The following is a 26,040-nucleotide window of genomic DNA, read 5'->3' on the forward strand; positions in this document are numbered from 1 at the left end:
CATTCATCAGTTGTCTCTTTAATCCATCCATTTGGTAAGCTGTAGGTGAAGGCTATCTGAATAACCTGTAAATCTCTACTTGTTCTTAAAATACCTATTTAATGCAAGCTGTGTGTCAGCTTCATTTTTTTTCCCCAAGCTTCCTGCCTTCTACCTCAACAAGGATTTGACAGTTCTTAGCTGTCACTTCTTTCTCATGTCAACTTCCTATCCATGAACTGTTTTATGGCCTTGTACATCATCATGCAGGATGGACACGTGCATGCCAAAATATTTTATCTTAATTTCTAAGAGTAGGTCAAGCGTCCTTACGTTTCAAAGGCATGTGTAATGCTTTTATTGCCTTGTTAATTGAGTCATGCTGTATTTCTCTTTTTTTGAATAGTTACTGTGTGAAGACTTTCACGGGTCACAGAGAATGGGTGCGCATGGTGCGGCCTAACCAGGATGGCACCTTAATTGCCAGTTGTTCTAATGACCAGACAGTGCGTGTTTGGGTGGTAGCGACAAAGGAATGCAAAGCTGAGCTCCGAGAACATGAGCACGTGGTAGAATGCATTTCCTGGGCTCCCGAGAGCTCGTACTCCACCATATCAGAAGCTACGGGATCAGAGGTAATGTTTCCAATGCTAATAAATAAGCACATACAGTAAGATTTTTGACTATGCTCTATATAGAACTTACTGGATAGTATTTAGAACAACTAAGCTTTGTTCTCAGAGTGCTTGGCAGATATAGCAGGTGTATGAGTATTTTTTGCTGAGTATACTTGATGTACTGTTAATCCCCCATCTTGGCTTCATAGGATCCATGCTGTTGTGTTTTTTAACAGTAGGACCCTACCTTTGCACTAACGAAAGTGAACTTTGGAGAGATGCTCTATTTCTGAGAAGGCTGAGAGTGGGACTACTTTCACATATTTCGGCAAAGAAATGTGGAAGGTAGCTTATTTGGCATAACGTGAAGATTATAAGGATGCTCAGCAACTGAAAGGTATTGAGGGAATTAGTGAGTCAGGAATGCAGAAGTGAAGCTGTCTTGAGTGTATTGCGCTGGAATTAAGCTTTGACCGCCATGTCCTAGGGTACAAAGTCAATGATAGGAGAAAGCATTCTTTAACAAAAATAAATCCCCATTTGTGTGATCACAGATACATCTTCTCTGGTTTGGTTACTAAATCTTCAAGAAAGGCTTGCTAAAGGTCAGCAAAAATTTCCTTTTAAGGATGACAAAGTGTAGAAGAAATGAACTAGAAATTAACTCCCAATTTCTAGTTAAAAAACCCCCAAGCATTTCTGCCATGCCCTCTTCCTCAAAAAGGACACAAATATCCAAGGGGAAAAGTAGATACACTGCAGACAGGGACTTGTCTACTGTTGGATTTTACAGATTATTTCAGTGAAACTTTAGTTGCATCCTTAAAAGATCCTTATAATCTTTTAATTAGAAGTAATTCAAACTAAATTCCAAATGTTCACTTCCTCTTGCAGTGGTAACTATCTGAAGTGGTGTCTCCCCTGCCCTCTGCTGGTCTGATCAACTATATACAGCACAGTACTTAACTTTCAACAAGCAGCGAGTCAATGTTAACTTCACAGTTGAAACATTTCAGATTCTTGGGAACTAAGTCTTTCTTTCATACTTTCCATGATTACAAATAGAAATAAGTTCAGAGTAGGAGCTTTTCAAAAATTCTTAAACCTGCTTCATTACTTTTTATGAAGAATGAGAACACAAAGGTATGTCTGAACTTCATACTCTTGTCCTGAGATGTCTGACTCTGCTTGAACTGTGCCTAGGTTACAGAGGATGTCTTGCAGTAGGCAAGTGTGGATTCAAAGTATTACTTGGCTTGGTGCATCAGCAGGACATACAACCATTTCTTTTAACAGATTGTTTAATTCCTTTCATTTTTTTGTTTATTTCTCCTAGTATTAGTAACAAAACACCTGTGACTCCCAGCTTTGGCATTGTGTGTTTATTAGCTGTAAGCTGTCATAAGATCTAATTTTGCTACTAAGAAATAGCCTTCAGAAGGGATCTGCTTCCTCCCTCCTCTCCCCCCTCTGTCCCCCCCCATGTATTCCATAACTTAAAACATAATTTTCTGTAGACTAAGAAGAGTGGCAAGCCTGGGCCTTTTCTGCTGTCTGGATCCAGAGACAAGACCATTAAGATGTGGGACATTAGCACTGGCATGTGCCTTATGACACTTGTAAGTTCATTGGTGTTTTCCTGGTGGTCATAGCTGCATATGTAAAACCAGTTTTAATGGAATGAATTATCTTACATGTTTTTGTTTTCAAGAGAAGCCAGAGTTATTGAAATAAGACAAACTCTGGAAATACACAGGTTTAATGGCTTCTATATTTCAGCTTTTGTCATTGCTAAGAAATACTAAGAATCTCAAAATACATAGTATAAATGCAGGAGTACTGTGGTGTAGTTTGTGATGAGTACCTTGGTTTGTCTACAGAAATGCTGATAATCATCTGAATTTTGTCTTCTGTAAGCTGTTGTGTTCTTTCAGTGTGTTGGTCTTCCCGCAGGCTATGCACTGCTGTTTTCCGGCCTGTATTCAGGCTGGACTGGATGTTGGTGCTGGGGGTGGGGAGCAGAATCAGTGCAGATCACATGAGAACTTCTGTTTGTTTGCCTTCAAGGACAGGAACTCATGTTGTTGGTAGTGCTGATATAGACATAATAATAGAAACTGAAGATAAACTTTGAGTTCTGATGGGTTTTAGAAAGCTAAATGCTATCCTTGCAGCAACAGGGCAAGGAGTCACTCAGTTTGCCATAGCATAAGTTGTAGAATAGTCAGCCTTAACACGTGCACCTCCTCACTGATTTCTCCTTATGCACAAGGTGGGGCATGATAACTGGGTACGTGGCGTTCTGTTCCATTCTGGGGGAAAATTTATTTTGAGCTGTGCTGATGACAAGACTCTACGTGTCTGGGACTTCAAGAACAAACGATGCATGAAAACCCTCAATGCGCACGAACACTTTGTTACCTCTTTGGGTATGTATTGTTCTACAGTGCTTACTGCAAAGTACAGTGCCAGAGATACAGATTTTTCTACATCTTCACCAGCTGAAGTTGAGCACCAAGCTAGACATTCATGTTTTGGATTCCAGTGAAGTTTGGTGCTATGTGTATTTTAATCAACTAAGGACAGATATGAATTTCGAGCGTGCTGGATTTTTCCACTTCTGTTGCCAGTGTTGCACGCTGGATAAAGACATTAACTGCCAGGGTGTTCTGGAACTTTTCACCACTGAGTGTGGAGGCATTTGGGGAGTGCTGTATTGCAAATGCTTGCCCAGCAAAATAAAAGGGGCAGGGGGGAAAAATGGTCAGAAAAAAAAATACTTTGAATTCATGGGCATTCCTGGTTGGTATTACTAGATCTTGGTAGACGTTAGTTCCCCCCCTGCCCTGGCAAAAACAAAACAAACCAACCCCTTGCTATTCAACAGCGTTAGCTTTACTCTGGAATCTTCTCCATTGTTTTTTTTTCCTCTGTATTCCTCTGGCAGTTTATAGCTTCTTCAGTAAAGCTGTGTAAATTAGGTTAGCAGTGGACCTGGAATTGGCTACTAAGGTTTCCTAATCAAACTTGCAGGTCTAATCAAAATGCAGGTTTCTGACTTCGCTCTGAAATTGTTGAAGACAGCTGATCAGAAGGGGGCAAAGAAAAGTTATGAGTTGAAGAACATTAAGCCATTAGCATGGCTGGCTAACCTTGGAATTGGCTGCTTCAGTTTATAGATTGCTTTGCTGAACCCTTTCTGCACAGTGAGGCTTTTTGACTCCTCTTGGTTAAAGTTCCCAGTACTGTCTGCTGACCCAGTCCAAAATTGATTTGTGTATATGAAATATCTTGATCTCCTGAGAAACAGTACACTTCACATCTTTTTAAATACCAGCTCACAGCAAAAAGAAAAAGTCAAGTTTCTTGACTTCTGATTTTTGAATACCTCTTATGTAAATACATGAAGTTCTGTCTCCTGGTAGTATTCAAGGGTTTTATCAGTTTGAGAAGTTTTGGACTCCTCTCTGTTATAACTTTATCTGGATTTCTTTTCCATGAAAGCTCCTTTATAACTGAACTGAAGGTAGATTTTCACACTTTACAGAACTACAGCATGAGAGAATTTGCCTTTAGAACTGCAGACATGATGAGCTTTGAAATTTAGTCTTTGAGCTGGTATCTTTTTTTTTTTGGAAAAAGTAATGACATTCAGCAAGAGCGGAAAATACTGAAGTTTTGGATTCATTCTTAACATAAGCTTTTCTTTCCTCGCAGATTTCCACAAGACGGCACCGTATGTGGTTACTGGAAGTGTAGATCAAACAGTAAAAGTGTGGGAGTGCCGTTGATTGAATTCACATTTGACCCCTTTTTCCTCTGGATGCACTCAGATACCATGGTTACCCATTGAGCTCTGTTTAAATAAATATTGTCCTTTCATGTAAATTATTCTGGATGTAGATTGAGCTTATTAAATGTTACACACAAAGTATTCATGCATGGTGAATCCAAATTGTATACTGTAAATTTACATACGTTGTCTAGAAGTACCATAGGTTTAAGAACATGGGCTGGCATTGGTCACATCAGACCTAAGAAGGCAGAAGTTGGATAATTGAAATAGGGCACTTAACTGAATAGTTGACAGTGTCGTTCTATGTCGGATAATTATACCTGTTTTTCTTTCTGCTGTCTGTTGGTGCCTGAATTGGTGACCTCATTTGGGAAAAGTTTTGTAGGGCTCTTTCAGAAATGTGTATCTATGTAACATCACTTAAGTGTGCTTAATAAATCTTCTCTAAGAATACTAGATAATAAGGCTGCAATTCAGAATCTTCTGAACCTTATATGTAATTAATGGAAATTAATTAAACTCTGGAATATTTGTCATGAAACATTTGCCAAATCAACAGAATACACTTGTTTTGGCCTCCTATCACGCAAGGGTTGGTATATTTATATAACTAACTGTAAACCTGAAATAAGACAACAAATCTTAGTAGCAGCTGATGTGATAAATGTATTTATTTTTTATTTGGTCATTCAATGGTTAAGCTGTGCTGTTAAACTAAGTTTAAATGGTTTTTTGTTTGTGGTTTTTTTTTTTTTTAAATGCTAGACGAACTTCCAGGAGGAGTTGTCCATCCCACTAGAATTTAGTGATCTAATTTCCACTAGAGCTTAATCTCCCAAATGACTGCCATGGTACAACTTGCTGTTTGCTTTCAATGTTTGTTAGAGATGTGCAATTCCTATTACACAACAGTATCAAAGTACACTTCCCTCTTACTCACTTGCAGGAGGTTGGGGTATACAAAGGTTTCTTGGTTTCTTTAGTGCCTCCTCGGAAACCCTTTTGAGAATGAGGTTATACTTACCTTGACAAGACAATGTGGCTTGAATAAAAATGTACTGTGGTTTGCATATTGAGAAACATCTTGGGATACAGTATTTAAATGCTTTAAAGAAAGCACTAAATACCTTGAGAATCAGATTATAATGGCAGATACAGATTGATACAGGCTTCTCCACGAAAAACAAAACACCATCAACAAAACAAAGCCCATCTGTGGGAATGATGCTATCAAGTAAACATTTAAAAACAAAAGCGAATCCTATCGGCAAAACTAGCCTGCCTTGGTTATTAGTATTTATGTTGTTTGGTGTATACAATTTTTAATTTGCATATCCCTAAAGTTACATATTTTGATCTGAAGTGAATGAAAATATTATAAATTAGTATTTTAATCAGCATTTTTGTGACAAATTCCATTGTAGATAACTAAGAATTACAATACTTACCAAACTAACCAGGTCTTTTAAAGAGTCCACTTTAAAATTTACAATATAATGAAGTACCAGTCTGATGTTTTAACAGGTGAATTTGTGCTTTATTTTATCCATTTTGTTTAATACATGGCTTTTAAAACTGTCCCTTTTAAAAATAAGAATCCTTGACCAACGCAGGGTTGGCTGGAGGGTGTACACACTAAAGTGGTGAGGGGTATGGCCGTTAATTTCCTACAGTCACCCACAGAAGGATCCATTCTTCTGCGTGGAGGAGACGGGTTTGGGTATTGGATCCTGGCGTAGACTTGCCTTGGGAAGGGGTGGAGGAAATGGAGTTCTGATGTGGGGGGTTTGGAGCCAGTTTAATATTCAGGCTAATCTCTGAAATCCAGTGGTTTATGTAACTTTCAGTGTGTGTTTCTGCAGTTAAGCATGCACAAATAAAGTATTTTTTTGTTTGTTAGCTGCTTGGACTGGAAAAATTTGCTGCTTTTTGTCCTATTTGAGAATTCCAGATACACAAGTAGTGCATCTTAAAATTCCTCAGTGCATCTGCAACTGTAAAGTAATACATCTGTTTAATTCCTGATAGGACCTATAAACTTTATTTAACGTAAGCCACACCATGTACATAATTCATAAACATGAATGAGAAATTAAAGGTACCTATTAAGTGGAAGTTGTCTACTGCATTTTTTCCCTTTAGCATACAACTATTTACAAGGACAAACGACGAACCGAAGTCATGTAAGCAGCATTTAATTGCTTGTGTGAAACAGTCTGCTAAGTACTTCTGCAATGCAATTTGCAACCTTCTCCTTGAATAAGCAGTGAATAATCTCAGGGATGGTCCTGAACGGATCAAAAGTTAAAGCCCTGTTTAGACAAAACCGTGAAAGCCACAACACAGGAGGTGGGTTTGTGAGGGTTTCCTGCAGTGTCGCTCCGTGATACTACACCGTGTTGAACTTTTTCCACTGTTTGCAATGTTTTCTGTCAGCTAATCCTGTGCCTTTCCTGTGATGATAAGTACAATGATGAGGTTACTGGTTTGGATTACAAAACAAGTTTATTAGAGGGTTTAAGAGGTTCACTGCTGCTTTGTCACTTTCCTTACTAAAATTGGCATTGCTTAAAAAATAACTATATATAGACCGTGTTACCAAATAGACAATACAGACTTTTTGGCTTAAAACCAGACAGACATTCCAGTGCCACACTAATGCAACGTGCCCAGGAAGTCTTAGATGCATTCTAAAAAGTGCAACATTTATTGTGGTTTAGACAGAATCTGGAAGTTGATGTTTTATAGCATCTTGCACTTTAGAAGATTAAAAAAAACCGTCCTGCTTTTGTGTATGGTGTGACCAATGATGTGCCCGGGGCACTAATGAAAAAGAAAAAAAAATCTAGTTGCTAGCAAGTTGTCCAAGGGCTGTGGAGCACTGTAGTATTTTGAAAGCTTTGGCTATAGACTCACCAAGCCCAGTCTACTTATACTGTCAGTACCCTGCTTCTCCTGTTTGCCTCCTCCTGTTTTTATGTGAACTGCCTGATAATATCACTCTTAAATAGCTTTTGACTCATGTGAAAGCTATTTAAAAGAAAAAGATTATACTTTGTTTTTGTAGACAGTGGTGGCTTGATAATCCTTTTAATGATTTGAATATTAAAAAAAAATACTGAGTTGAGTGAAGGAGAAACGCACTTAGAATGAGTTATTTGCTGTCCAGCTGTACATAAAGTCCAGTGTATTTAAAAAAGTCAATACCAAGAATCTTCTAGCAAGAATACGTGCATAAAATGGTAGGGATAAACAAGTTAGGAGCGGGGAAGGTGAGTTGGATTTACAAGTCACAACTGGATTTAACTGGCCTTTTTATCTTTCCACTGTGTCATGTAAGTAGCTGCTTTCTTGTCCTGCCTATCCCTCAGGCTTCCCCAAGTTCATTCTGAAGATAAGTTAGCAAAATCTTCAAGTTTTAGAAGTTGATCCTGACATCGACATGAAGGCAAACGTCGAATTTTTTCATAAGAACAATGTTAGAGGTTGCAATTGGAGAAAACAGTTCCCAGACTGTAGGAGTTAACTGAAGCTATTGACACAATTTAAAAAAGAAAAAAAAAATCAGTAAAGGAATGTATATAATACTGCTCTGTGTTTTACAGTAAGATTTGTTGCTCTCAGACTGTGTAAAACAAAATTTATTCATGTTTTCTGCATATTAAAAAAATCTTATTGTACCAATTGGTAAACTATTAAATGCATATAAAACTAGATGTGTTTTTGTTTCCTTGGATGCAAGAATTAAAACTATTTTGAAAAAAGCTATTGGTGTTTCACCCTTCAGATTTTGCTCCATACCTGCTGCTTTTTATCTATTCTAAGTTGTGCTGGACTGAAGAGATGTGAAGCATTTTTAGGGCAGTTGGTTACAGTTAGAAGAGTCAAAGGTTTTACTGGTTAATATGGTGGAGTGAGGTTTTATAAAAAATCCGTGCATGTTTGTTAAGCTGTCTCGTACATGGTCTGGAGGAGCGTTGTTCTAACGCTGTGCGGAAGGTTGACATCTTGCCGCACGCTTTGCTGGCTCGCTTGCGCTGGGTCTCTGGCCGAAGCCTGCGCTGTGTGCCCGCTGAGTGACCGGCGCGCTGCAGGCAGCGTGCGTGTAGTGGGAACTGCTTGATGGAGTTTCAGTGAAGAAGCGTTTGGAGCGTAATTTATTTAAGGTGCTGGGAGCAACCCCGAGGTCTGGTGCTGAAGCAGGCCCTGTGGGTACGGGCGTGCAGCACCGGACGGCTTCCTGCTGTGCGGGGCTGCCGAGTGCAGGAGGGCAGCTCCCTCCCTTACTGCTCCTGTCCCAGGGCTGTGTTTTCCCCTTTTTTGGTTTGGTTTTGGTTTTTTTTCCCCTTACCTTGACCCTTACTTTACAGCAGACCTAATAAGGACCATCGTTCGCTATTCTGCTCGGTACCGTTGGAGCTGTTGACGCTGTAGGTTGCACTCTGTGGTGAATCCTCCGAGTGATTCAGCGTGGGAGTAACCTGTCTGGGCTTCCCAAGGCAGCACAGGTCCTGGGCAGGGGGAGGTGCATACCTGGAAAGCTGAGGCATTGAATGGTTCTTGGAAATTTGGTTTGCTTATTGGTGTCTTTCAGTTGGTGTGTAATTTGCTTTTGGGTTTTTTTTTTTCCTGTGATCTGCCCTTAATTGCCTTGAACACTGCTTATAAATGGGTCAGTGAACTAAAATGGAAATGTGCATTTCTTCATTGATGGAAGAGCAAGGACGTGACCTTGACTGTGATGCGGGGGAGAGAATGAAACGAGGCTCCTACCAGCTGTGTTCTGTGTATGCGTCTTGCACGGCGTTAGCAGCAGGAACTGACCTGGGATAGGCTTTTGGGGGAGACTGACTGTCGTTTGGGAAAAACAACTGCCTCTCCTGCTCTGCCAGAGCTAACGTGCGAGTCGGAAGTCCTGGCTGAGCCGAACGGGCTGGCTGTCCCGAGTGTCCGGTCCAGAGACGGTGTTAGGATGCAGGTTTGAAAGGAAAGCCTCCTATATATTTGCAAACAGTAAGCTTATCAAAAGGGAGAGAGAAGGGATATTAAAATGTAAGTTGCTAAGAGCAATCTGGGTAGCTGAAGAATTTCATTTTCCCCTTCAACTCAGTGACTTGTTGGTTATGCAGCGAGCGCCTTACTGAAAGCAGCTTTGTAAGGCTATGAGACCAGTTTCTGCCAGTTGTTTCCAGTTTTGACATAGCACTGATGGCTATTAAAGCATTTTTCAGCAGACAGGGTTGAATATGAAAAGAAATTGCACGTATAGGGATTCTGGTCAATGGTGGGAAGATGACTATTCAGGTGAGTAGGCTTCGCTCTGAACAGTACGACCACTAAATGCAGCGAAGGTTTAACCGCTGACTTTTCCTTGAAAGAAAGTTCTAGCTTTTGTGGTATGCGATATGTCTGATGACATTAAGTGCTGGAAATCCCTCTGTCTGGAAAGAAAGCAAGGAGGATAAAAATAATGTGTTTCTGTGTGCCTCCTTCAGCGTTGCTGATGTTTTTCATCTTTCTCCGAAATAATTTCATTTTGCTGCAGTCACTTTTATCAGGCAGTGGCATAGTTACCTGCCAGGGATGGGAACAGCTGAGGTTCAGTGCTTCTACGTGAGACTTACTTACACACGGGGTGTTAAATCCTGTCTGAGCCAGACCTGAATAGGTCTGGGAAGGTGCGTGGTGGCCTAGGGGTAACTGTAAGCACGAGGACCAGAGCTGGCCTCATGGAGGCGAGTTGTTCTGGGGCTGGGAGAGCTGCGTTCAGTTCCTGAAGGCCCACCTCCACTTGACCCGGTACATCCCCAGCACTAGTTCAGTCCGTTCTTCTACATTCGTTTTTGTTTAAGAACTTGTGAACGGAGTACCTGAGAACACCCAAATCCCGAACGAGGGTCAGAGAATTACGGAATGCGTGTTGTAAATGCGGTTACTTAACAGCTAATGATGGCGTTCAGGCTGCTTAGCTGTGTAGCCTTCTTAGCCGGGACTTGCATCCTCCAGCTTCATTTCACACGTTTACAAAAATCCTCGGTGCAGTTGTGCCGCTGCTCCCCCCTCTCCCCTTGAGCAAGGTGGAGAAGTAGCTCCTCTCCCTTGAGGCAAAAGTGGTTCTGAAGCAGCTGTTGGCAGAAGAGGGTAGTGCTGGCTTCTCCGGGGGTTTGGGGTGCTGTGGTTGCGATTCTGGTCCTAGCTTTATTACTGATCTTTTGGAGTCAGTTCCTCTGTCCAGAGGAAGAGGGTGCACAGAGCAGAGGCAGCGTTAACCACACAAGCTCGTACTGAAATGGACCCCGAGCTTTCAGTCCTGCCCCTGTGCAGCAGGCCGGTGAAACAACCCAGTGTGCACACACCACCCTTGAGCATCGCTAAGGAATGGAAGCTGGGGAGTGTCTACTGGCTGCAGAGAACACGTATTTGCAGGTAGAGGAGTGCTTAATGGGGCACTGAACGCCCCAGCGTGGCATCAGTGCAGTTACAGGTTTTAAAGCCTCCAGCTGATCTGTACCTGTTCTCTGCTACTGGCTCCTGCTCAAAAGTGGCAGCTCTAGTGATGGTGTTCAGCCTCATGGTATCCAAGCCCTTGCACCAAACTGTAAAGAAACCAATAAATAAAGTACCTAAAATAGTTTAAAAAGCTTTTAATGGACTGAAAGACACTAGTAAAAGAAAAATCTTGTAGGAAAGATGCACTGTAGTCATTTATTGATTGCTCTCCAGGAAATTCAGAATTTTTCTAATAGGAGCAAGTTCTTTTGCAGTAAAGTCTCTTCCTGCTTCGTCGCCTCTAACAACTCGGAGGCTGCTCCCCTCCTTCCCTCCCCCCCACCAAGAGTTACAAATACCTGTAATGCAGTACAGGGAACCAAGGGTACAGAGCACAGTGACAGCACTTGTTCTCCAGAAGGTCAGTAAAAGAAGCAACGCAAATTAGCACAGGGTACTATCCATGACAGACAACACGCGAGAGGGACTGGACTCCCCTGTCAGCACAGGGTGGCTGTGGACTAGCGCTCGGAAGTTGTTCTACAGCTTGATCTGTTTGGAAAAAAGGACATTCAACTCTGTCGGCATACCGTGGCCTGCAGTGGCCACATCTCCCCTGCTCTGTGACCGGCGCGGCCAGGGGAGCACGCGCGAGTCATTGACGACCACCACCGATGTGTGTGTGGTGGGGAGGGGGCGTGAGGATTTTAGTGGCATCTGCCCTTTTAGTAACGTCCATTGCCAGCAATGGAAACTCCCCCGGCAACAATCTCAAATGCAGTGTGCAAAAAAGGTAGTTCAGAAGGTATTAGCCATAGGTTTTGGTGCTGTGGGAATTTTAGTTTTTAGCTAAACCCCCTCCCCTCCCCAAAGCCAAGTAATTTCAGGTTGTGGGAAATGTAGGATTCCAATCTGGTTCAACTTGCCTGTCAGGTTAAAGTCCATCAGCTCTGTGTTACAGTTGCTATTGCAAATGAGACCAAGTCCCTATTTCTGGCTTTTCCTCCCCTCTTCCCCCCTTTTGCTAGGGCCACAAGTTCCTGCTAAATCACTCGTTCAGACCTCATTTGATGCCGTTATCAATCTCTCCTAGGCACTGGGGTTTCCATTGTAGTGGAAGTTTGTGCGCTTTTTTAAACATCAAGCCCTCACTCTTTGGATACAGTATCCTAAGTTACTCAGCTACAAGCAGAGCAGAGAGGTGGAACTGTGAGTATCATATATATATATATATCTCTCTCTCTATCTATATCTTTACCTTGAAAATTAGAATGTGAATGTTACAAAACCCCGCCAAACTGCCAACCAAAAGTAGAAAAAATGGTTAAAGGAATCCAATGGCTATATCCTGATGTAGAAAATGCTGTACATTCCCCTGCTTATACACACACGTTACAGGCTTCAGTCATCTGAGCGATACAAATATGGCTGCTTAGTTTTCCTTAGCACAAATCAGGATAGTGACTGGGGGAAAATAAATCTTTTGGCTTGGAATCCACGTTTTACAAGAATGCTGAGCAGTGGATGGGGCTGGTTTTGTACTGTTTTAGCAAAGCAGTGTCCTTAGTCAACATAAAAATGACCTGAGAAATGTTACATACCTCAAGACAGTTCATTTGGAATTCATATGTACAAAGTAGAAATAACTGATGATATGCGCACACACACAACACGTACACACGCAGGCACGACAGCCTCTGGCTGCGCTCACCTAGGATGGGTCTCTCATATGCTGCTGCATCCTGGCCACCTTCCCCTTCACGTGGCAGACACAAGCTCAGTCAGACAGATTACATTTCTCAGATTAGTTCTTTGCATTGTGTATTAATTGTACCAGTGCAATAACATTGTCAAAAAAGGAGGAGCTGCTCCAGGGGAGTCCGAGACCCTGGGTCAGATTCAGAAAAGGGTGGTTTAAACTTTTTTTTTAAGCGAGGTACACATTAAGCAGAGCTCTGTGTTAAGGGGATCTCAGCAGAAGGCATGCTTGGCTCAGCCTCTTTCTCCTCCACAGCTTTGTCCTCTGGTTCCAGCTGTTCGCCACTTTTTATGCTTTCTTGGAGCTGCTGGCGTCGCTGCACCTCTGCTTTAAGGTTCTCCAAGTCTTTTTGGCTGAAGGGGAAACCAGGAAGGGTAGCAAACATTAGACTAGCTTTAGGAACAGCACGAAGCACAGGGACAAGGTAGCGTTCAACACAATGGGAATGCTCCTAGCACCTGCCCTCTTTCTGCCAGAGCCCAGCAATACCCACGCAAGGCTAGGTGCTTGGTTTGCCATTTGGTTTGGAACCGAGAGGCACCAGGGTGTGACCCACCAGTGGCCACTCGGGGCGGAGGCAGTGAGGTTGAGCTTGTCTACGTGCAGGCAGCCTCCAGCTGCTTCTGGTGAATTTTTACCATCGGTGGTTATTTATAGCCTTAGAAGAACACAGTCTCAGCTTAGCTTGTTTTTCCACCACCACCCCAATCAAATTTTCAACTAAAAGGCTAAGAGACAATTTATAATAAATGGAAAAAAATAATTTAAGAATACTGCTGTTTATAGTGGTCTTAAAGATGATGATGATAATTAGGGCTAGTGTTATGATCTCAGCTAATGTTCTTTGTAAACAAATCCTGTGGAGCTGGGGAAGGAATACCTCCAAGATGTACTTAAAGCAACTACCCTGCTAAGCAGCCTCGTCTGTGGAAGTCAGCGCTGTTCTTCACAGCCCAGCACTGCTCACTTCATTTCTTTTGGGTAGAGACCACTGACTGTGCTTCAACTACCTCATTTAGCTCTTTGCAGAGCAGGAAAGAATCCCCTTGCTGCTGGGCTGACGGCCTGAGAACAGGCGACGAGGGGAGATGCCAGCTCCTGGCTGCTTGCAGAGCGACCCATGGGGCAAGTCACGCAACAGTGGTCTTGCCCACTGATGCATCAATGCTCCAGGAAGCTTGCCCGATTTCCTTTAGCTTCATGGAGCAGCTGGGGGTTTTAGGTTCTATGAGACCAGACTGCTGCTACAAGCTCAAGGTTACAGTTTGGAAAGAGACACCTGACCTTTCATGCAATGTTCCCCCAACCAGGAGCTTTTTTAGTGCCGCTAAGGATTGCCCAGGGGTCCCCGTAGAGCAGCCCTTCAAGTGTTCAGCAGTGCCTTCAGGGGACCCAGCACCTTCAAAAGCAGTTTTCATGCAGAAGTGACAGTCTCTGCCCTTATTTGCCTAATGCTGCCTGAAGAGAAGAGGTACCCAAGATCACTGGAAACTCCACACTTCATGTGAGGGACTCTTAATGCAGAGGGAAGCATTGCATTTATGCTGTCTTGGGAACAAAGATTACACAAAAAGACTACTTGATTTCTAAAGGTACAGCACACAGAGGTATCACTCTACCTTAGTGGAATGAAGAGAATTCCATTGATAATGTTGAGCTGCTCCAGGACACTGGCCATACTGGGAGCCGTGAACTACAGTGTAAGAGAAAGTTTTTAAAGTCAAAACCCAGACAGAACAACTTAGAGCTCCTAAGCAAGTCCAGACACCATTTACCAACAGCTGAGAAAAATCTAGGTCTCATACGACACTCACGTAGCTGTAAGGTGGCATAATTTATATTTTCTACTTCCTTATATCCATAAGTTGAAAAGCAGCATCTAGAGGCCTGTGGTCACCGTGGGCAGCCTTCCCTCTGAACCATGTGGGACTCCAGTTAAATGCAGTGTATATGTGAGTTCAAAATGTGTTGGTTTTTTTTTTTCCCTCTCTCCTTCAAGTGTTGTAACAAGGGTAAAATCTTCATTACCGTTCTACGGGTTTGGGCCTCATAGCTGGACACCATTTTCTGGACTTGACCGTTTACTCAATTCAAGGTCCTTATGCTCAAATTACTCTGCCATAACCTCCTCAGTTCTGTACCCAGTTCTTTGCAGTGAGAAGAAAACCCAGCCACTGCCCGAGCACTACTGTGCTCTGCCCTTTCTACTGGGAGGGAGTTTCTGCAGCTGGAAGCCTCTTTCCTCACAATCCTCTGGCAGCCACCAGCGTACAGCACGGCAGGGAGAGCTCCCATCGCACAAGCTAGCGCGTACTCCCCAGCTACGCCACGGACAGGCTGGCGCGATCTGCCAGGTGCACCGGCAGATAAGAGCAGCTGGGGTTGGCCCAAGAGGGCCAAGCCGCTCCTGCTCCATGTAAGGCAAGGCAAGGCAGGCCCCCCCACGCTCCGCTCCGCTGCCCAGCCTCCCCACACCACAAAATCCTTGGAAGGAGAACAAAGCACCTGGTGAAAGATGACAGCATTTTTTAGGGTGAGGAAACTGAACCACTTCTGGATTGAGCAACCTGCCCACAGCCAGTGAGTCAGCAGAGGGGCAGGTTTGCGCGTAGGCGTCCCAGGCTCCCAGGCTGCGAGCTGCCCAGCGCGTCCTTACCCGTTTCCCTGGGTGCCCTGCAACGCGGTCAGCTGTGCTCAACTGCCTGAGCTCAGGAGAAAGAGCCAGAGCCCAGAGCCGCTCTGTTCAGAAGCGGAGGGAACAAACGCTTGGTCCGCACCGGTTGCGCTGTGCTGTGTCTGTCTGAGCCTCTGCCTTTGCAGGGACCTCCTGCCTGTGAAGGGTCTGCAACCGCACAGCCACGCCCGCCTCCTGCACAGACAGCATCTGCCTGCGTACGCTCAGTGTCCTTCAGGAGCCGCTACATACAAATCTCTGCCTCCGTGGCAAGTGCTCTCGATTGCTCTCATCGCATAAGGTTACCTTAAGTGGCATGATGTTCGCATTGGAGCCGTTCTTGTAAATCTCGTTCATTGTGCGTTGAAGAGCGACTGCTTGCTGAGTCAGGTATTTCAAGTACTCAGAGCTCTCTTTGGTCTTTTCATGGTGTTCTCCAAGCTAATCGGAAAAGGGGGAAAAGCAAAGATACAACTTTACAAACCAGAACAGGACCCAAACCAGGGTGCACTCCCAGTCTCTCCTAGCTCAACATCCTTATAGAAACTCCTCAGAACTGGATTTCACCTGCCTTGGCGTTGAAAAAACAAACCAACCAAGTTCCTTTAGGAGCCTTATTATCAACATTACACATTTCCATCAAGTAGGAGCACGTTTGCAGGGTGAGCAGCGTTCCCTCCACCAGGCTGTGCTTTCAGCCAGTGAGATGGCGCTGAATCACATTGCACAACCGCAGGCGTGTTCGGACAGACCCCGGGCGGATGCAGAAGTTTCACTGTGCATCAGCAAGGGCTGCGAGCGGGAGAAGGTTTGCCCAACTTTCGTGGGCAAACTAGATCAAAACTAGTTTGGATCTGGTATTTAAAAGACAGGTGGTGCAAAAAGTGGGAAGAACAGACCAGCTCGCTCAGTGCCCTGCCAGAACGCGGGGCTGTGCCACCAACAGAAGCTTCTGTCCAGCGACAGGGGTACAGCAAGGACAAACTTCCAGGAAGGCTATTCAAGGACTTTGGGCGTAAAATCCGGTCAATTATTGTACAGGGCAGCAATTCTGCCCTGTCCCTAGAAAGAAGATTCCCTGGCGTCTGCTCGGAGCTGTTTGTAAGAAAGGCCTCCCCGAGTTCCAAGCCGTGGCACTGTTTTGCCGTGGTACTGCTCACTTCTGGCAGGGAAGTGATGCGACACAAATGCACAGCCTGCACACTCGTTACCTGGTTTTTGTAGATGGTGTAGCCTTCCTTCTCGTGCTGCAGAGCTGACCGGAATTCTGCTTTGCTCTCATACACTCGGGCTACCAAGTGGTGGCTGATGGAAGGACAGGGGTTTAGAGGTACTTTAACGAAGAAGAAACATTTCTGCACTACAGCGAGCATGACTTTAACATAACAAAGTTTAGGCTAGAAGTGTTAATATCAGTGCCAAAGAGGGCAGATACTGGACTCTGAATACAGCACCCTGGTAGTTACTTCTCCCCACCCCGTTTGGGAATTAGTGTACTCTGCTGCTTTGGGCTGGATTTTTGTTGAAATGCTGAGGAGTGACCTACAGAAGTAAAGGCTGAATTGGGGATTTTTTCCTCCTGCACCCAGGAAAGCTGAAGGCCACAGCAGTGAACTGAATGGAGGCAGCACATCCACGGGAACATCTCAGGGCTAGATTTGTTAACAGGAGAAGAAGGAAGCAGCTATAAGCCCCTACCCTTCAAAAAGGGTCTTTTTGGTTTTTGGAAAGCAAAGGTGTGAATTCCTTGATTATTCACAGCCAAAAGTAAAAAACAAAACAAAACAAACCAACACACCACAAAAAACCTTTCAGCACAGAAACAACCAGCAAACCAGCGGCAGAGCTGGGACCCAAGTCACCTGGGCTCTCTCCAGTTGGGAGAGCTGACTTGGCTTGGACTTTGCTTCCTTAGTGTTTCTGGAATGAAAAGAAGATTTCTGGTTTTGGCAGTATGACTCTGTGGGAGGTGATGAATCTCATCAAGCATCCCCATGCTACTAAAGGAAGGCAAGATGCTTTCTGCAGAATGCATATCCATCAACTGCTGGAAAACAAATCAGACTCTTGTGGGTGCTTAATAAGATTTATTTTCACCCTGACGAAGAACAGATGGGTTGCGGTGTGGTAGTAGTAATTAGGAGTGGGCCACTGCTTGGTTGATAGTGAGCCAGTTTTGCATTCAAGGACAATGCACGCAGCACTGGAGAGCAGTGGGTATCTAGAGCAGAGCCTAAAGGTGCCGACTGCTCATGGCTCCCTTGGAAACAAGGAAGCCGCTCAGTGTTTTATTCAAATACAAGGCTTTATGGTAAAGGACAAAAGCAAATTATATGCTTCCCAAAGATAGCTCCCTGAGGGCTAAAACAATTAAATACAAGTGTTTACGTATCATCCCAGTCTCCCAGTATAATTACATTAGCCTTGCTCTCCAACCTTCGCTTGCCACATACGTTTTTCTACTGAGAGTCCACAAGGACCAGGGTCATCTTGACAGATTTCTGGGGCAACCAGCATTACAGCAGGTCCCACAGTTAACTTTAAGAACAAGGGATCTCTGTCTTTCGAGACCACAAACTTGGATGCTGCACCATGACCTTGACTCACACAGCCCAGCACTCCCGAGGAGTCCGACAGCTGGGAGACAATCTCGAATTGGACAGGATACCGCTGGACACAGGTGGATCAGATCCTCCCGTATGAGCGCATGGTGAATGTACTCGCTCTCTTTAACAGTACGGTGACACAGCCCAGCACTCCACCCTGCCTCACCTTAGTGCAACTTTCAAAGACTTGGAGCCGTGATACTTGGAGCTGATGGCCAGCGCGTTCTCCAGGAACCGGAGGGACAGGTCATACTCCATAACCCCATGGAGCACCAAGCCAATGTTGTTCTGCACAAAGAAGTCAAGTAGGCATTCAGAAAGCAAATTCAAACTACGCATTTATTGCTTCGTAAATACCAAGACCACACAGGTATTTCACTGTTGAAAAGGCTGTAGCAGCCACAAGGCCCCAGCAGATCTCTCTACAGCACGTAACACATGACAGGAGACCATTCTCCCCCTTGGGAGCTCAGTCCAAACAAGCCAGACAAAAGAGAGATAAGGAACTCTCTCCATTTTATGCAAGGGCAACAAGAACAGGCTAAATTAAGGAATTTGCCCAAGAACTACAGGCGCTCGACCCCACATCTCCAGCGTCCCAGTGCAGAGCTCCAGCCACAGAAGGCTGACCTTCCCAGCTAAGGAGTCCAACTCCTTTTTTCTCTCCTTCTAATAGCACTAACTGGTAGTAACGCAGGGAGGAAAAAGCAGCGCCTAAATGTTTATTTTAAATAGCCAGCACTAAGGGCATCTTAAAGGCCAAGAGGTTTCTTGGAGATTAGAAACTTGAAGAGTCTAAAAGCTTACTTACATCTAAGAGGGCCATTTCTGGGTGATCCTCCCCAAATACCAATAGCATGAGGTAGCGTGCACGGTACAGTAAGTTCAATGCTGTAGAGAGTTGGCTGTTCGCAAAGCAGTACAAAGCGAGGTGCATCTGTAACAAAAGAAGTAACCCAGCATGAATGGTTTTTACTTACCACTCTGTAAAGCAAATTAATCTCTCCTTTCTTCTCCTTCACTCAGCTGCACACAAATAAAAAGGTCTTCCTTTGTGGTTAAAAAGGATTCCAGCCACTCAGAAGAGTCCCAGTCTGCTGGTTGGTTTACAGCTCCGCTGAGGTACCACGTAAGACACGGTACTGAGGAAGCTGAAGTGTTTCATTTCAGTTTCGCTTGCGCACCTCAAGGAATAACTTCAAAATTGACCTGTATGTATACGATATTCTGATTGCGCTTTTGGGCGAGATTCTTTCTCTTTCTTCTTTTTTGACATAAGCCCAGGGCAAAATTAATGAATTAATGAATTAGTAGAATTAAAGCAGAATTAATGAATATAAATAAACATTCAGCAGACAAAACCCCAAAATTCTAAACTAAGTAGGACAAATACTGACCATGCAGGACGCTTATAATGCAAATGCTTAGGTGTTTGGTTTACAAAATCATAAGATACAAGACTTGTGATGCAAGTGGAGGATTCTGGGAAGAACATTGCAGAAGGAAGGAGAACTGCGGCCGTTTTCTAGATGCAGACACAACTTAAGGCTCACAGACTCCAGGTGGACACACGAGGTGCTGCTTCTCCCCCAGCACCCTGTACTCACGTATTCTTGAATCGTGTTAGGATGTTCAATACCCAGGACCCTCTCGCTCATTAGCGCCGCTTTCTGCTGATTACTTAAGGCCTAAACAGAACAGAAGACCCAAGAGCAAGTCACGCAGTGCTGTGCACTTGAGGAAGCAAGCATGAGGAAGGAATGAGAGGCCTAAACAGACCCCGTCCGAGCCCTTGCTTACCTCTGAATAATCTCCCATGATATAGTTGAGACGAGCTAGTAGCCTCAGGCAGGCACAGATTTCTACATGCATAGCACCATACACATTGTTGAACAAGTTTAAGGCTTCATTGATGAGCTCACAGCCCTCCTTCAAGAAACCTGAAAAAAGTTACATTCACATACGCACGTATGTTAGATAACCCCTAATACTACTGGGGAAGCGCGTGGCCCATGACCTGAAGACGCTGGTGGGATACGTAGCCATAGGCCACTGCCTTGTATAATGCCTAAAACCTAGGAGAAGGAAATTGCTGCCCTGCATCCACCCTTGTTCACTGTTGGTAACTTTACAGCAGGTGTGTGTTTCAGATGGTCTTGGAGACCACGATTCTGTGCCAAAACGGGGTGGGCGGGGGTACACTGGTGGAGGGCAGCGGGCCACGCCACACATACCCTGCTCTTCCTTTTATCAGCAGTTGCCTCAAGAGGCAGAGGCATGTTGGGTCTGTACCTTGCTGAACCTTTGCTTGCCCGCTCTGGAAGAAGTGGAAAGCATCTGAGGCTTTGGGGTTTACGTGCTTCACTACAGGGAAGATGTTGAGAATATCCTCTTCTGTGAAGGTGGGCTTGTGCCTGTTGTCAAAGTTGTACTCTTTCAGCAGTATCTGGAGGAACCAAAAAGACCAGAGGTCATGGTCACCGCTTTCATAGATACTTGGCAAGAAATGAGGGGAAAATGAGCCTTGAATTCTGCATGCGGATCCACAGTCGAAACATCTCCTGTATCACTACCCAGGGACAGACTTTTGAAAGAAGGTGACGTGTAGGTGTGAAGCACCACGTGTGCATGGCAAAAATCGCACGGCAGCGCCAAGGCACGGTCGTGCCAGTACTGGAGCCCCAACAGAGGAACCCCATCCAGCCAAGCTCCCGCACCCCACAGAGGAGCGAGAAGGCAGTGCTGTGGGGAAGGAAACCCCCTGTTCTTCAAGCCAGGACAACCCTGAAGTCCTGCTCTGCTCAGCCAGAGAGCTGCTTCTCTTTGGATGGGGAGTATGCGTGTGCATGAACTTAAGATGTGAGTTTGGTTTGTCAGAGCAGCAAGCTACAGGAATTGTATCAGGCTGGCTCATCTTCCAAGGGAGATGCACAGCAAGTTTACCCTAAAAGGGAACTGGACTAGAAATCTCTCTCCCCAGGGCTAGAACCTGTATTCCAACATTAACACCACAAAGACCTTTAGGGGCTCGCAGTGTCTGTCTGAAAGGCTGTCCCCTGCAAAGTAGTTTGCACTTACTCTTCATGTTTCTCAGTATAGAACATGATGGGGAAGGGAGGGAAGACGTGGATCTTACTTGGACTCCAGTTTTGAGGGAGATTTCACGAAGCAGGGTGATTTTCTGTAGGTTATACACTTCAGCTGCTTGGTCAGCATTCTCACTGGAAAAAGCACACACAAGCTTCAGCTCTCAGGTAAGCTTCTGCTCAAGGACATCGCTCCACTGCGGTGCAGCTGAAGCACAGGTCCCTGTACAGCTGGGTGCTAACCGAAACCAATGACTAACACTACAGTGGTTGCTAATGGTCTATTAAAGCTCAGAGATGCACAACAGTACTTTTTACTGAAATCCTCTGTGTGTTCTCTTCAAAGCTCACTGCACAGTTTAGGCGAGAGTCTGAATGCCTTCAGCTCTTGGTAAAGAGTGAGCTGTCCCTGACCTGAAGGGACGATCACTGATTTAGCCAACTAGTCATGGTTTTTCTCCTGGGCCACTCTGCTTGTACTTCCAGTTTAACAGTCACTATCTGCACCTTCCAGCAGCCTTATTCACCATCTCTGTTTCAGATACAGGAGAAGCTGTCCTTGTTTTTGGAACATAAGCTCCCTTCAGCCTAAATCATCGCCTATACAGACAAGTGTCTTCTGACTACGCTCCTTCAGCTTCTTGCCTTCTGCTCCCCTCTGCACCACTAAGGAGAGGTTTCCCTTTCTCCTCTGGTTTTCCTACCTGCCTTTGCCTCATAGGTTTCATCTAATTTCACATTTCAGTTACACTTGCCCCTGCTGCTCTTTGCCTGACTTCTTTCCATTATAAGCCCGTAAAACACACTCAAGAGTACAAATTTATATTGAAACAGAAAAACAAGTCCAAAAGGCAGGTCCTGTTAAAGAACAATAAGAGCTACAGACATCTGGTGAGAGTCCAGACACAAGCGAGGGTAGTTTGCTCTGCTTACCATTCAAGACTAAAATCGAAGTAGTTCTTTGCTTCTGAACAAATATTCTTCCAAAGCTCCTGAGGGGTCATGCTGGCCCATGCAGTGTTATCAGCATTTCCAAGGTTCCTGTTTTTCCTTTTCTTGTTCTTTTTCTTGGAGACCAGCTCATCAGCTGGAAGATGGGCAATGGGATTTGGAAAGGAGCTTAGAAAGCAATTGAGGAAGTGGCTGATGGCTGCTGATAAACCCGACAGCTCCACGCCCTACAGCGAGACACCGAAATCAGTCGTGGAAGACACCTGCCATCACACAGGCACTACTCCGACCCTGAGTCTCACACAAATCCAGTCCTACCAGAAACAGGAAAATCTTCAGGAGAGGGAGAGGAAGGCAGTATTTGCAAGTGGAACTAGCACAGGCAGAATTACGTAGATCTAAGAGATACGTATATACCTACACACACACACAAATATATAGTTCCATTTCGGGCTGCTACCTGGGACAGAGAAACTAGAGCGTGTGAAGAAGATCTGGACACTGGAATAAAGCCAGGTGTATTGCTGTGCTATGTACGGACAGGTATAAGGAAGCACTTGTGTTCATGCAATTAAAAGAAGCTTCTCAGAGGGGCCAAAGCAACACTGGAAAAGGTATCACAAGGAAAACAAGCTGTGATTTCACTTCAACAGAATGAGTGAGAGCCTGGGGAAGAAAAGCATGAATGATTACTCTCTGCGAAAGCTATCTTCAAGTGGGAACTTGCTTTCCCTTACGCGCAGGCCTGCACCTATTTTAGCACTAATGAGATTGTACTTCCCATTGCTAGGCAACCCCTAGGAACTGCCTAATGAGCAGAGAGACTCCAGCAGCTCTATTTGCGGGGAAAAAAAGTCATCGGAGAGGACATGCAAGGCAAGAGGTTAGACTGTGGGTCATACCTGGAGGTACGTCTTGAAGATGTGTTTAGCCGATCGAGTGATCAATTCGCTGATTCCTATTTTCTACCCAAAGGAATAAAGAACAGAGATTGAGTCAGTCAGCAACAACAATAAATAGGCTTTGCTTTTGAAGCAGGCTTTTATCAAGATCTGCAGAAGACGCATTCTCCAGTCCTTACACTGCAGCGCAGAACTGTTTTGCATTTGACAACGCTCCTGGAGCTGGGGAAGAGCCCCCTGCGCACCCTGCACGGTGACCACAAGCCACCCCGTGCGGCACAGCTCAGCTCTAACGGTGCTTCCAGGAGCCACCGCAGCACCAGCCCTGTGCGCGCTCGCGGGCAGCCGTGCTCGCAACACCTTTCCTGACAGATCTTGGAGGCTTAAACAATGCATGGCTTAAAATCCAACTGCGTGTTACCTGCTATTACACTTGGGAATCCCTGAAGCACTTCTCTATCCCAAAGGACGCTCAAACCCTCTAACATTATGAAAGCCATTAAAGATTTGGGAGCAAAACTCCCCATCCACCACTTACAGGTCCTTCTCCCTCTTCCTCTATTTGTGAAGCTGTTTATTTTTACACAGAGAAAACAATTGGCCAAGTTGGAACCTATACAGGGCAAATTATGCCAGAGGCAGTTTTGCAGTTTTAAATGTCACTCTGAAGTTAAGCCTGATGCTTACAAAAATGTGATCCAGCTGAGCACGGCCAGGGGTCTTGGAGATGAAGCTGATCACTTTGCCGAGATAACGCATGTTGATGCCCCTCTGGTGCATGACCTCTGCTAAGGTAGCCCCATCCATCGGGAGCACCGTGTGATCCAGGCAGTCTTTCACCTGCAGGGTGTACGCAAACTTCAGTTACAGAGAGCAAACATGAAGGAAAGAATTTCAATTTTTAAAAAAATGAAAAATAATTAAAAAAAAAATCTGACTGAGGAGGGAAAAGGCATTGTCTGACAGAGAAGGCAGTTTCCAGGGATGACATTTAAGTTACAAGCACAGCAAGAACTGGCAAGTACAGAGCACTGATCAGCCGGAGCCAGGGCTGCTGGGTGCTCCCTGCCTTGGGCCGTAGGCTCCACAGCCGGCACAGCGGATAAATTCAGCCTGGAGAGACTCCTCAGGAGCTCTGGTTAGTGCCTCCTCTGCTCTGCCTCTGGGGTGGGACTGCTGCTCTGGGATCCGGCACAGAGGAAAGCCTGAGCGGCCACAGCCTCGAGCCCCCTGCACAGCCGCGGGGCTGCGAGCAGGAGCGGCCTTGTGCCAGCAGCAGGAGGGAGAGCTCTTTCTCCAGCGCTAACGGGATGGCAATCCGCGCAGCTCTGCAAGGGCGAGGGGGGCAGCACCGCTGCTCCCCGACTGCCGGTCGCACGCACCTCTGTTACCTGGGGTTCAGGGTTGCCCCGAAGGCCGACAGTGACCCCGAGCAAGGCTCTTTCAGTGGGTAGAGTGCTGTATACCAGAGACCACCACACTACACAGGCAGGGGGAACACTTGCAGCAGACAGCCCAAAGCAGTTTGTGCACACTCCTTGCCACTTGTACCGTTTTCACTCCTATGTCTCAGTGGAGAATGAGCAGCACTATGCACTCCCAATAAGCACTGGGAAACTTGTGGAGAGACCAACTGTCATAGTAAAACAGCTCAGGCTTCATCCAATTCCCTGTGCAAAACCAGCAGAGGCAAAGGCCCCGTGGAGCAGCGCAGAGGATTGTAACCAAGTGCTGAGCACGCAGTGTCTGGAGTGGCCCAAGGAGACAGTGATGGTGTTCAGCATAGCTCAGCACACAACCTCCAGCGGTTTGCCTGAGGCCAGAGGAACTCAGTAGCAGAGCAGGGACTCGGAGGACTCCTGTGGCTCCAGCAATGAGAACCGCTTTCCCTTTGGCATGGCTTATTTAACTAATGCTTGTGGAACTAGCAGGCTAACCCTTCTTTAAGGGCCTCCCAGTCACTAACTAAAAACATTTCCAATTAGAAGACTACATGGAGTTGCACACACTAAGCTGATAAGAGGAAATGGCACTTTCATTTTAAGTTGTGTTGCAGTGCTGATAAAGACTCACTTAATTCACGTCATGGAGCAACACCAGTTACTCTGATACACGGAGTATGGAGGACTGCCTGCTTACAGCAGCCAGCCTGTAACGCGCCCTCACACATGCTTGTGTGGCATTTTGGGTTTATATGCTAATGTATAAACTATCTTATAAAACAAGTCACCAAGCCCTTTTCTGATTCACTCCCCCTCCTTTTTTATTTAAAGGCTGAATAGCTGGCCTTAAAGGTTACGCTGACTACAAAACTAGTGGATTTGGAGTTCAGAAGGAACTTTTCAGCAAGGAAAATCCCCTCGTATACAAGACCAACAACTCCTGAACCTCTTGGAGTGGAGATCATCAATTCTACCCTCCTAGTTACAGTGCTGCTGTAACATATGCATTAGCAGTCACTTTAGAGAGCCTCTTGAGAAGGGAAAGGCTGGTATTTATCATCTAGCCAGGTGCATGGGTAAGCATCCAAAATGCTTAAGACTTACAGAGGGAGTTTTTGCAACAGATATTAGTAAGAACAATTTCCCAGTTCACTCCAAATTATTAGTCATCAATTGAGTCACAGTCCAGGTCAGATAATACAATAAGATGTGTGGGGTAAGGGAGGATGACTTATGTGGTCTTTATTGTCCCAAACTCTTAGCAATAGCTGTCAATTACTAGTGCCAAAAATTCTTTGTTGGATTGAGGTGGGAAAGTTGTGCCACGAGGTAAGACGGGACATGGAAAACCACTCTTGCGCTTGCACCAGAGATGCTTGCGCTGTTCACTGTACTTCACCACCAGTGCCAGAACTCGGCTGCCAGCAGGAGAACACAGCGTTTGCTCGGGAGGCGAAGCTGGTGTACCGCTGTGTCAGTGCTTGCTCAGAGCGGCCAGGCTTGAGGCAAGCTTTCAGAGGGGGGGGTACTGCCGGTCCTCAGTTCCTTACCAAACCTGGGATCTGGCACGACAGCAAGAACGCAGCAGCATCCTTCAGCAACTGCTTCTGATCCTGCACCTCCTCTTTGCTAGACTCGGGAAAACGAACACCTAGGAGAGTAAAGAGAAAACCAGAACACATCAACTCAAAGAAGATACAAGTCATGTACAGAAAGCGTATAGTAAGAGCAGGTAAAAA

The 26,040-nt window shown here is 45.2% G+C and overlaps 2 protein-coding genes across 6 annotated transcripts in view; one reads left to right on the forward strand and one right to left on the reverse strand.

Moving 5' to 3' along the window:
* Positions 1–8,106, forward strand: part of PAFAH1B1 (platelet activating factor acetylhydrolase 1b regulatory subunit 1) — a 38,574-nt gene extending 30,468 nt beyond the window's left edge. For all 3 annotated transcript variants that reach the window (XM_072881784.1, XM_072881782.1, XM_072881783.1), the window contains 4 exons: positions 386–614; positions 2,114–2,215; positions 2,869–3,025; positions 4,314–8,106. In XM_072881784.1, the coding sequence (XP_072737885.1) occupies positions 386–614; positions 2,114–2,215; positions 2,869–3,025; positions 4,314–4,387 (562 nt within the window). In that variant the 3' untranslated portion in view covers positions 4,388–8,106. The remainder of the gene's footprint in view (positions 1–385; positions 615–2,113; positions 2,216–2,868; positions 3,026–4,313) is intronic.
* Positions 8,107–11,069: 2,963 nt separating this feature from the next.
* The window catches only part of CLUH (clustered mitochondria homolog), a 42,142-nt gene continuing 27,171 nt past the window's right edge, over positions 11,070–26,040 (reverse strand). For all 3 annotated transcript variants that reach the window (XM_072881917.1, XM_072881916.1, XM_072881918.1), the window contains exons 13-26: positions 25,852–25,952; positions 23,547–23,699; positions 22,860–22,922; positions 21,940–22,184; positions 21,057–21,141; positions 20,213–20,366; positions 19,721–19,860; positions 19,528–19,608; positions 18,732–18,857; positions 18,087–18,208; positions 16,526–16,619; positions 15,621–15,755; positions 14,260–14,333; positions 11,070–12,993 (exon numbers count right to left, since the gene is read on the reverse strand). In XM_072881917.1, coding sequence (XP_072738018.1) covers positions 12,825–12,993; positions 14,260–14,333; positions 15,621–15,755; positions 16,526–16,619; positions 18,087–18,208; positions 18,732–18,857; positions 19,528–19,608; positions 19,721–19,860; positions 20,213–20,366; positions 21,057–21,141; positions 21,940–22,184; positions 22,860–22,922; positions 23,547–23,699; positions 25,852–25,952 — 1,742 coding nt within the window. In that variant the 3' untranslated portion in view covers positions 11,070–12,824. The remainder of the gene's footprint in view (positions 12,994–14,259; positions 14,334–15,620; positions 15,756–16,525; positions 16,620–18,086; positions 18,209–18,731; positions 18,858–19,527; positions 19,609–19,720; positions 19,861–20,212; positions 20,367–21,056; positions 21,142–21,939; positions 22,185–22,859; positions 22,923–23,546; positions 23,700–25,851; positions 25,953–26,040) is intronic.

Source organism: Ciconia boyciana, chromosome 17, assembly GCF_034638445.1.
Source record: "Ciconia boyciana chromosome 17, ASM3463844v1, whole genome shotgun sequence".
Lineage (NCBI taxonomy): Eukaryota > Metazoa > Chordata > Aves > Ciconiiformes > Ciconiidae > Ciconia > Ciconia boyciana.